Source organism: Meles meles, chromosome 2, assembly GCF_922984935.1.
Source record: "Meles meles chromosome 2, mMelMel3.1 paternal haplotype, whole genome shotgun sequence".
Lineage (NCBI taxonomy): Eukaryota > Metazoa > Chordata > Mammalia > Carnivora > Mustelidae > Meles > Meles meles.
Window position 1 is genome coordinate 125,656,640 of NC_060067.1, and position 12,143 is coordinate 125,668,782.

Sequence of the window (12,143 nt, forward strand, 5' to 3'; positions counted from 1 at the left end):
CTGAGCAGGGAGCCCCATGCCAGGACTCTGGGATCATGACCCCAGCCGAAGGGGGACATTTAACGACTGAGCCACCCAGGCGCCCCAAGGCAATTTAAATTTTAAAAGGTAGTTTGTTTCCCTTATAAACATTCTTCACTAGTTTCTGAATGAAACTAGTTTTCTGGCAATGAAAAAAGTCAATCTTAGACTGTTTTTGGAATTACTTTGAGACGGAACTACCAGGGATGGAACAGAGCAAGGTTAGGATTGGGATTCAAAATCCTCAAGACAAGTGGGAGACCCCCATCTTTCATGATCAGAATAAGGACGCAACAATAGATGCTCCAGTCAGTGAACCGCCGGGGACAGTCTCAGGATTGAAAAAAAAGAAAAAAAGTCCTTTTTGCTCCTCAGGCGAAATTTTGCTCTGTTGCTCTGTTGGTAAGCTATTTTAATATCGGAGAGCATAGACATGCGGATGGGAGCGGACCTTGGAGATAACACTAGCGGGTGATAAGTGTTGGAGCCCGGCGCGGTGAGAAGCATGAATATGAACTTCCAAGGAGAGAGGAATGGAGAAGGGGAATTTAAAGACTGCGTTTCCGGGTACGGGAGGCTTTGAATGCCAAAGCTTCAAGAAAATACTGGTTGGGTAACTAGCCACCGATTGTGAAATCTTCCTCCGTGCTCTGGGAATTCACCCACCGGCCCGCAGGCCCGCGCACTTTTACTTTCGCTGCCCTCCTCTAACCCGGCGCGTTGCGTCCAGCCGCAGCAGAGTAGGCGCGGCCCGACCGCGGCTCGGTCAGCTCCCAGGTACGTCGGGCCTTTCCAGTCGCCGCGCCCCAAAGCTGCCCCGCCCCAACAGTGCGCAGGGGTGCGCTGGGCGCCGACGCGGTCGCGGGGAATCCCCGCTAAGCCATAGTCTGAGCGCGGGGCCCGAGGCTGGCCGGCGGGCGGGGTGGGGGAAGAGCCCCCGGACACCAGGACCCGACGCTCTCGCGGCCCGGGTCTGCGCTCCTCGCTTCTCCCCGGACGGGGGCGACGACGGTCTGGTAAGGGCTTTCAGGTGGCGCGTGCGTCCGGCTGAGGGTGTGTCTGCTCTCCCCGGTTACTGCGGGGACCAAACCCCGCAAGTGGGAGACCCATGGCCGCGAGAAGTGGAGAGGGGCAGGACTGCAGATCCGCGCTGGACTCTCGCACCCTAATCCCGAGCCGGGCCTCTGCGCGGGGGTGAGCTTCATGGCCCCTGCGTGTGACTCCATCCTTAAAATACCTGATGAGAAAGTAACTTAGAGCTTTTAAGCTTGGGTGAGTTCTTGAAAGAAGAATGCCCTGAAGTTCCCCCTTCTAACTTCAACTTCTGTAAATGAGAACTTGTGTTTAGAACTTAGATACAAGCCAGGATAGAGTTTTTTACTGCTTTCTGAGGGGCGGGGGTTGATTGACTGATGAGGTGTAAACAGCTCAGCTGGCTGAGGTGATGCTACTCTTGCTGAAGGTCTTGTCTACACTTGTTACTAACTCAGATCTTTACCCAAAAGCAACTGGTGGATAGGGTGGCCTGACTTGAAAGCAGAGACCAAAATAGGAAATGGCAAACATCCTATTTGAAAATGGCTTATTCGCCGGTATTTTAAGTTTCTTCCTGTTCTAAGCAGAGAACATTTGCATCTTTAAACTTTTATAATGCACTCATTTTGTGAAAATTGCCAGAAGTTTACAGCATGTTTTGTAAGTTTTGTAAGTTTCTAAGCTATCAGCTAAATTTTTGGGGATTGTTTTCTTTAAGAATTTGGCTTGGTTGATTAAATATCTTATTTTGATTTCCCTGATTGAGCATGATTTATGGTTAAAAGGCATTGTGGGGGTGACCTTCTTATCAAGATCTCCTAACAAATATAAGTTGTGTTTACTCCTTATTAATAAGAAGCTTGCTTTTCCAGACGCCTGGGTGGCCCAGTGGGTTGAGGCCTCTGCCTTCGGCTGGGGTCATGATCCCAGGGTCCTGGGATTGAGCCCCACATAGGGCTCTCTGCTCAGCAGGGAACCTGTTTCCCTCTCTCTCTCTCTGCCTACTTGTGATCTCTGTCTGTCAAATAAATAAATAAAATCTTTAAAAAAAAAGAAGCTTGCTTTTCAAAATTGTTTTCCCCCAAAATAGCATTTAAAATTTATATTATTTTTCCTCGTACCAAAAAGCCATGCCTGAGTCTTTGAATGCTGTCTTCTTTATCAATTATTAAATTTTAAAAAATGCAATCGTCACTTCTTGCTGCTTACTCTTACCAAATTTATTCATTTATTTATTTATTATTATTATTATTTACTTAAATTGTGGAAGAACATATGTTTCGGGGTACTTCTTTCAATGATGGACTATGGATAAAAACTTTTTTTTTTGCTTTTGAATGTCTGAAAATGTCTATCTCACCTTTGCTCTTGAATGATAATTTAAATGGGTCTCGACGTCTAGATTGGCAGGTGTGTCTTCCCTGCCCTTTGAGGATATCATTACATTGTTTTCAGGCTAGAGGAGGAATTTTTATTCTTTTTTGCTGAGGATTCAATATGTATTTATAATGTGGCAACTTTTTTTTTTCCCAGTTTGAAAAAAATGTTTAGCTATTCTGTCTTTTAATATTTGGATCCACAGCAGTGTACATGGCAGGCCTGGAGTTCTGATTTCTTACAGGAAATTTCTAGTAGGCTGGATTTCAGGTAGGACCAGAAGGCAGAGACTTTTTAGAGACCTGTTCATATAAAGGGTAGCCTTTTCCCTGCCTGTGGCTTTATAGAGTATACTTTCAGTTCCCAACGGTGCACTGGGCTCTCCATCCCTTCTCCACTCCTGCTTCATGCAACCATTACAGCAGTAGCCTTGATGTGGGTTATCTGGTCATGGTTTGCTGAGGACCACGGGGCTTCAAGTTCCTCTCAGTTCTGGATCCGAAGATGTGCACAGCCTAAGTTGCCGCTCCTGCCAGGCTTACCTGTCAGACTGGAATCTTTCCCTGGGTCTTGGGCCAGTAATGCTTCACCACTCTGTCAATTTTATGAATTCTTTTTTTTTAAATATTTTATTTCTTTATTTGACAGACAGTGATCACAAGAAGGCAGAGAGGCAGGCAGAGAGAGAGGAAGGGAAGCAGGCTCCTCGCTGAGCAGAGAGCCGGATGCGGGTCTCGATCCCAGGACTGGAATCATGACCGGAGCTGAAGGCAGAGGCTTTAACCCACTGAGCCACCCAGGCGCCCCCAATTTTATGAATTCTTTAAGCAGATGATTTTATACTTTGTACAGACCCACAACTCTCATTAGATAGGCTCCCACTCTGGCTAACTGTAGCCACTGCTCTTCCCATTCTCAGTGTCTTACTCCGCGGAGCTCTCAGCCCTATGCTGCAAGGTTGAGGGGAAATGGGAGGAGAGAGATGTGACTGTCATCTTCAGTGTCAGGTTGCGAGTGGTCGTTTTGGCATCACCGGTAATTGTTATTTGTTGAAAAGTCACCATGCCATAAGTACCACATAATATTTGTATGAAACAGCCCATGATTCCTGCTGTTATGAATTTTAGAGTTGAAAGACAGAAAGCTAGGAAAAATTTTAAAATTAGATGTATATGACCTTTAAGTCTCAGCTGAAAACTAGTATAGATTTCTTAAAATTGGTGCTATTTATTGTAAAAGGGAATTGATCAAATGAATTTAGGTTGTCCAGTACAGTTCATACTAAGATGATTTTTTTCAGTAACTGATTCAGCAGAAAGACAATGGGATAACTATCGTACCTGATAGTAATCTCATCTCATCTTACCCCTGTCAGTTTTAGGGGTAGGGACAATACTGGATCTAGTCTTTATGGGCTAGTTTCTGTTGCCTGCTTTTCTGCTCTTCTCTACTCATTGTCTTTGCTTCCTGTAGTACCTGGTTGTCTTTTATGGTGTACTGGACATACACTTGGAAAAACTTTGTAACGACGAAATTTGAGGCCCAGATAACATTAGTCTCTTCTAGAGAAAATTTCCCTTAGCTTCTGCAGGGAGCTGTGAGCACTAGCATTCCAGAAATCATCTTCATCCATTTTCAGAGACAGAGACTGTCTGAACCATTCGGATAGATCAGAGCTGTACTACGGTCTACCTAAGGGCTTAGTTTCCCCTGGTTTAGCTTTACCTTTCCATCCATGATTGCCCCAGACCTTAACCTTAAACGTCCCGTCCTTTAAGGCTGTCAGAGTGTCGCGCAGCCTATCAGATGAGGCTTACTGCGTTCAAGGTGATGAAGGATGAGGTTGAAAATTTTGGCGGAGAACTGGAAACTGTAAAAAATGACATAGCAGACGGGGAAAAGAACCAAAGAGAAGTTAAACAGATGAAGATGACAATAACTGCAAAATTTAAAATCTATGGATCCACCAATAGATTAAACACAGCTGGAGAGAGAATAAACTAGAAAGTACATCAGAAGAAAATACTGAGACTGTACATCAGAAGAAAATACCGAGACTGAAACTTGAAGAGACAAAATATGGAAAGAACAGAAGAGAAGGGAACCTGGAAAATAGAGCTAAACCAGTGCTTAGATGAAAACGTCTGACCGTAAGTGAATATATTAGAAATGAAAAATGGCTGAAGATTAGTGAGCAAGCATCTACCTTGAGAAATTAGAATAAGAACAGCAAAATAAATCTAGAGGAAGCAGAAGGAAGGAAATAGTAATATAAGAATAGAAATTAGTGAAATAGAAAAGAAATAGAGGATCTATGAAATGAGAAGCTGGTTTTTGAAATGCTAGTAAAAAATGATAAACTGCTGACCATCAAGACATAAAGCAGGCACAAAGAACTAATCTAAGGGATAAGACAGGACATTAAAACAGTAAAAGGATGTTCTGAGTAACTGTGTCAATAAACTTGAAAATTTAAAAGAAAATGATAGATCCCTTGAAAAACACAATTTACCAAAAGCTGACAGATAAGAAAAAGAACATCTGAATAGTTACATAGCTGTTAAGTATATGTAATGTATTTTACAAAAGCAAGATAAATGTACAGATAATAACAACAAAACTGCAGGCTCAAAAGGCAGCATTGGTGAATTCTACTCAACGAAAGGAAGGGAAATGTGTACGGCAATTTTGCTCTGAATATAGATGGAAAATTCTAGAGAAAATATTAGTGAATAAAAATATCTAGTAAAATATAAAAAGGATAATATATCCAGACTAACTTGGGTTTATTCTAAAAAGACAACATTGTCTCAGCACTAAATCAATTAAAGTAAATCACCAGTATTCTCAGGGTGAAAAGTGGAAATCCATGTAATCATCTCAATGGAAGGTAAAAAAGAATTTGATAAAATTCAACATTCAATAATCAATAAAACAAAATAAAGGTATACAGATTGGAAGAAAGAAAAACCCATTACATCTGGGTGATATGATTGTGTACATGGAAAATAAAAATAATCTACAAACTGTGGAATTACTAAATCAGTTTAGCAAGGTTGCTTAAGTGCATGGTAAACACATAAAATTTAATTGAATATATATATAAGTGTGTGTGTATTTCCAAATAGTTATATATATATATGTATATATATATATATAGTGTTACTAGTACAAGGATAAGACAAACAGATCAGAATTGAGAGCAGTGAGACACACTCACTCCTATGAGGACATGTGGCTATTGGCAAGGGTAAATATTGTTGATTGTTTCCCCAAAATGATCTTTTTAAAAATGGTGCTGGGTCAATTGAATATCCATATTGGAAATAAAAGTAATCCAGTCCACTACTTCAAATATTAATCCCTAGGAATAAAAGGCAAAACAATAAAGGTTTTGGAGAATAATAAAGAGGGGCACCTGGGTGGCTCAGTCAGTTGGGCGTCTGCCTTCTGCTGGGGTAATGATTGGGACTGACTCCTGAGTCAGGCTCCCTGCTCAGCGGGGAATCTGCTTCTCCCTTTGCCCCTCTCCTGCCAGCCCTCCTTGCCCTCTCTCTGAAAGAAAGATAAAATAATAAAGATAATATAGATAAAATAAGATAAAATAATAAAGATAATATCTTCATGATATTATCTTTTTAAATAGGGCACAAAAATGACTACTAAAAAACAAAATAGAAAACATAAGAACGTCTGTTCATTGAAAGAGCTCATGTAGAAAGTGACAAGGAAAGGTGTAGAGTGGGGAGAAGACAGAGTAGTACCTTGTTTTGTTGCCGGGGATGAGTTCTGGATTTTTTTTACAGATTTAAGGTATGTAGCAACCCTGCATTGAACAAGTCTGTTGCTGTCATGTTTCCAACAGCACTTGCTCACTTTGGGTGTCTGTGTCACCTTTTGGTAATTCTGGCAATATTTCAAACTTTTCCATGATTATTATATTCATTATGATGATCCGTGATCAGTGATGATGACTCACTGAAAGCTCGGATGATGGTTAGCCTCCGTTAGCAAGAAATTGTTTTTATTTTTGTTTTTAATATATATATTTAATATATATTTATATATATATTTATATATATTTTTAAGATTTTATTTATTTATTTGACAGAAAGAGACACAGTGAGAGAGAGAGCATGCAAGCAGGGGGAGTGGGAGAGGAAGTAGACTTCCCGCTGAGCAAGGAGTCCGACATGGGACTCAATCCCAGGACCCTGGGATCATGACCTGAGCTGAAGGCAGACACTTAACTGCCTGAGTCACCCAGTTTATTTATTTATTTATTGGTGCCCCAATAAATCATTTTTAAATGAAGGTATGTACTATTTTTTTTTAAAGACATTGCACATTTAACAGACTACTGTGTAGTGTAAACTTAGCTTGTGAGTGCACTGGGAATCAAGAAAATTCACTTGACTCCCTGTATTGGGATAGTCGTTTTATTGTTGTGGAACTGGAGCCGCAATATCTCTAAGGAATGCCTGTATCTGTAACACATGCATCTTCTATTCTGAGAGTATGTATCTTTATATATGTGTATAAATTATTAAATTAAGTATTAAGTATATATAATTTAATATAATAATTATTAAAATAATGACAATTATTTTATTTATTATAATGACAAGTAGAAAACAGTAGGTCAAACACTGAAACCGTGCATATTGCAGATGAAGATGTTCAGACTCATTAGTAGTCCAGGAAATGAGATTCAGATTAGTGATATGACACTACCTCCCTACCAGAATTGCTGAAATGAAAAAGACTGGCCATGCACAGTGGTGGCAAGATCTAGAGCAGCTGGGTTCTCATACAGTGCTGCTGGGAATGCCAACTGTGGCTTGTCCATACTATGAAACACTGCCACCCATTGGGAAAGAATCAGAAATGTCAAGGGAACATGGGTGACTCAGTCAGTTAAGCATCTGCCTTCAGCTAAGGTCATGGTCCCCGGGTCCTGGGATCAAGTCCCACATCAGGCTCCTTTCTCAGCGGGGAGCCTGCTTCTCTCTCTCCCTCTGGCTGCTTCTCCCTCCCCTTGTGCCCTCGCTCTCTCTCTCTCTCTCTCTCTCATTCTGTCAAATAAATAAATAAATAAATAATTTAAAAAAGGAAAATCTATTAAAAAAGAAAGAATAGAAGTGCCTCTCTGTGTGGAAGTAGGAGGATGTCAAGCTACATTGTTAGGTGAGAAGTGAAAGTCCAAAATAACTCTGCATGATGTGTCCCCATTTATCTAAAAGAGACAGGAGGCGATGCCAAGCAATTGCATTGGGTGGCCATAAAAAATCTGGCAGCAACAGCTATTAAATTCCCAAACCAAGTTATGTATTAACATTATGTATGTTTTAACTCTCTGTGCCTATAAATTATATAGCCTATGCTTTGATAATCTCTCATTCTGTGAAGGTGGGAAATTAGTTTTACCTATAAAAAGTGTCCTTGGGGTTAAATTTTTTTTTAAATATTTTTTATTTATTTGACAGAGAGAGATCACAAGTAGGCAGAGAGGCAGGCAGAGAGAGATGGGGAAGCAGGCTCCCTGCTGAGCAGAGAGCCCGATGCGGGGCTCGATCCCAGGACCCCGGGATCCTGACCTGAGCCGAAGGCAGAGGCTTTAACCCACTGAGCCACCCAGGTGCCCCGTTGGGGTTAAATTTTTAAAAATGTTTTGTGCAGTTTAGGTAGTGAGCAGATACAGACAGAGGAGTGCAGGCACAAGGAATGAGAGAGCTGAATCAAGGCAAAGAGGGATACACGGCCCAGGAGGAGGACAGAAAGAAGGTGCTAGATTTATGGGTGTAAGGAATCTCCTGGTGGTGGAGAGTGTGCGGACCGCTTTACTTCCCCCGCATTCATCCCAAGAGCCCATCCAGACCGAGCACTGCTTCTGCATTTCTCTGCAGGAAGAGAACGTTCTGATGGTCTCATTGTCCATCAGCCCAGCAACCACCTTGCTGTGGCTGGCGTTCCCAGCATTCCTCCTGCCTGCCAGTAGTAAGAGCCAGACAAGCTTAAGGAGCACGGGACCTTTGTCTTTTGGTGAAAGCTTGCTACCACCAGAGCTGTGTTCAGTGAATAGTTGTCCAGTGAGAGCTGTGGCTGGGCTCTGTGAGATCTCTCACTCATAGGGGACATCGAGGCAGGGAGGAGGCATGCTTAAATACAAGAAGGTTTGAGGTGCAGGAGTAGGTGATTGTAAATCCATATGGTTAGGCCTAGCTCATTTATTTCTTCTTTCTTTCTTTCCTAAACATTTATTTACTTATATTAGAGAGCGAGAACGTGAGCTTGAGCAGGGGGTAAGTGGGGGAGAGGGAGAGCAGCTCAGCAGGGAGTCTGACGCAGGGCATGATCTCAAGCCCTGATGTTATGACCTGAGCTGAAGCCAAGAGTTGGCACTTAACTGAGCCACCCAAGCCTAACTCATTTCTTCACCTGCTTGCTTATTCGTTCCTCCATTCATTCATTTACTCATTCTTTCGGCTCATGCTTAGTGAGTCGTGCTCTATACTCAATACCAGATGGTATTGAGCTTTTAGGTCATGGCACAGGGGCAGAAATCTCTGTCGGTATTGCTGGATGTGTCAGGGCACCCATTTGTCATCCTCATTTATACATTCCATTTGCCTCTGTTTTCCTGGTAGTTGTGTGTGTGTGTTTGTGTGTATGTTATGCCTTACAAAACGTTTCTCAGGAAGAGGAGTCATGATAAACTGTCAAACACAACTGCTCATTTGAACCTCTTTTATTTGTAGGTTGGACCCTTGGACGATGTCACGTGTTTTGTGGACAGTATGGGTGTTGGGGGCTGTAACCAACCTCTCCAAGGAAGAGGGCCCTGATCAGGCTTCTTCTCTGTCCTGTGACCTCACGGGTGTCTGTGATGGCCGCTTCAGATCTTTAAAGTCCATCCCATCAGGGCTCACGGCCGCTGTGAGAAGTCTTGACCTCTCCAACAATGAGATCACCTACATCCGCAACAGGGACCTGCGGGGCTGCGTGAACCTCAAGGCTCTGAAGCTGGCATCTAATAGAATTAACGCCATAGAGGAAGATTCTTTTATTTCCCTGCGGAGTCTCGAACATTTGGACTTATCCTATAATCTCTTATCGAACTTATCATCCTCCTGGTTCAGGCCCCTTTCTTCCCTAAAGTTCTTAAACTTACTGGGAAATCGTTACAAATCCCTCGGGGAAATGCCTCTTTTTTCTCCGCTTACAAATTTGCAAATTCTGAAAGTAGGGAGTATTGACAGCTTCACCGAACTTCAGGAAAAGGATTTTGCTGGGCTCAGTTTTCTTGAGGAACTCGAGATTGATGCTTCAAATCTCCAGAGGTACGAGCCAGAGAGTTTGAAATCAATTCAGAACATCAGCTACCTGGCTCTTCGTATGAAGCAGCCTATTTTCTTGCTGGAGATTTTTGGAGATCTTTCAAGGTCCTTGAAACATTTAGAACTGAGAGATACTCATTTGAACACTTTCCAGTTTTCGAAAGCATCCATCAGGGAAACAAATACATTGATTAAAAAGTGGACGTTTAGAAACGTGAAAATCACTGATGGAAGTTTTAGCGAACTTGTGAAACTGCTGAATTGTGTCTCTGGAGTGTTAGAAGTCGAGTTTGAGGGCTGTACGCTCGATGGGCTTGGTAATTTTGACATATCCGATATGGACAAAATTAAAAATATAGGTGGGATAGAGACCTTAATAGTACGGAGGTTGGCTATTCCACATTTTTACTCATTTTATGATATGAGTAGTATCTATTCACTTACAGCAAACGTGAAAAGGGTCACAGTAGAAAGCAGTAAGGTTTTTCTGGTTCCTTGCTTACTCTCACAACATTTAAAGTCGCTAGAATATTTGGATCTCAGTGACAATTTAATGGTTGAGGAATCCTTGAGAAACTCAGCCTGTGACCAGGCCTGGCCCCTCCTGCAAACCTTAATTTTAAGGCACAATCGTTTGAAATCATTAGAAAAAACCGGAGAAACTTTGCTTAGTCTGAAAAACCTGACTAAGCTTGACATTAGTAAGAATAATTATGTTTCTATGCCTGAAACTTGTCAGTGGCCAGACAAGTTGAAATACTTGAACTTATCCAACACGAGAATATACAGTGTCACCCGCTGCATCCCCTGGATGCTGGAAATTTTAGATATTAGCAATAACAACCTCGATTCCTTTTCCCTGATTTTGCCACGACTCAAAGAACTTTATATTTCCGGAAATAAGTTGAAGACCCTACCAGATGCCTCCTTCTTACCCACGTTACGCATCTTGAGAATCAGCAGAAATATAATAAGTACTTTCACTAAGGAGCAACTTGATTCTTTTAGCACATTAGAGGCTTTGGAAGCTGGCGGTAACAATTTCTTTTGCTCCTGTGAATTCCTGTCTTTCACTCGGGAGCAGCAGTCGCTGGCCCAGATCCTGACCGACTGGCCAGACAACTACCTGTGTGACTCTCCATTCTCCGTACGCGGCCAGCGGGTTAAGGACACGCGGCTCCCGGCCTCTGAATGCCACCGGGTGGCTCTGGTGTCTGCTGTGTGCTCGGTCCTCTTCCTGCTGATACTGCTCACGGGGGTCCTGTGCCACCACTTCCATGGGCTGTGGTACCTGAAAATGATGTGGGCCTGGCTCCAGGCCAAGAGGAAGCCCAGGAAAGCACCCCCCAGGGACGTGTGCTATGATGCCTTCGTGTCCTACAGTGAGCACGATTCCTACTGGGTGGAGAACATGATGGTCCAGGAGCTGGAGCACTTCGACCCTCCCTTCAAGCTGTGCCTTCACAAGCGGGACTTTATCCCCGGCAAATGGATCATTGACAATATCATTGACTCCATCGAGAAGAGCCACAAGACCATCTTTGTGCTCTCAGAGAACTTTGTGAAGAGCGAGTGGTGCAAATATGAGCTGGACTTCTCCCATTTTCGCCTTTTTGATGAGAACAACGATGCTGCCATTCTCGTTCTTCTGGAGCCCATTGAGAAGAAGGCCATCCCCCAGCGTTTCTGTAAGCTGCGGAAGATAATGAACACCAAGACCTACTTGGAGTGGCCCACAGATGAAACTCAGCAGGAAGGGTTTTGGTTAAATTTGAGAATGGCAATAAAGTCCTAGATTCCTTTATTAAAGGCTAGTCTGGGTCTGCTGGTGGTCTTTGTGTCACTAGTGATAGCTTATTCTGACACGGTTATATGGAAACTGTTTGCAGACTTGCTTATTAAAACCAGTAAAACTGTTGACATTTTGTTTTGTTTTATAAAAACTACCAGAATAAAAATAAAAGGTTCTTGGTTTTTCTTTATCCTGTGAGATAATCATGATCTAGTCCATTACTGACTTCAGGATTACCTGTAGCAATTGGCTTAATTCATAGGAAATAGCACAGACGAACAGATCTCATAGGAATGTGTTGGTCCATTTTCTGCAAAGATACTCATTTGTGTCTGCAGATGGCATTCTCTACCCCACTTGGCTATCTCCTCTGTGTGACTGCTCTTGAGAACAACAGGGCAAAAGGTTGGAGAACTCAGCCAAACTTGTCACTATTCCTAGAAAAATGTGCCTTGAAAATTTTTCAGGATGCAGAATACCTACATGAGGGTGACACATGACCTGGGTCTGCCTTTCTGGGTGTTGGATGGGCTTCTTCAGTTACAGTTACTTGAGGGAGACCCGAGAACACCATGTACAGT

At 42.6% G+C, this 12,143-nt stretch overlaps 1 protein-coding gene across 4 annotated transcripts; it reads left to right on the forward strand.

Moving 5' to 3' along the window:
* Positions 1–740: 740 nt before the first annotated feature.
* TLR2 (toll like receptor 2) lies at positions 741–11,688 on the forward strand. 4 transcript variants are annotated; one of them, XM_045986273.1, is made up of 2 exons: positions 741–1,215; positions 9,192–11,688. In XM_045986273.1, exons 1-2 carry the CDS (start codon positions 1,130–1,132, stop codon positions 11,563–11,565), a joined length of 2,460 nt encoding a protein of 819 aa, XP_045842229.1. In that variant the 5' UTR covers positions 741–1,129; the 3' UTR covers positions 11,566–11,688. The 4 variants fall into 4 exon arrangements, with proteins under 4 accessions (XP_045842229.1, XP_045842235.1, XP_045842240.1 ...); XM_045986279.1 differs by having other exon boundaries at positions 741–1,037; XM_045986284.1 differs by having other exon boundaries at positions 1,180–1,293.
* Positions 11,689–12,143: the final 455 nt, after the last annotated feature.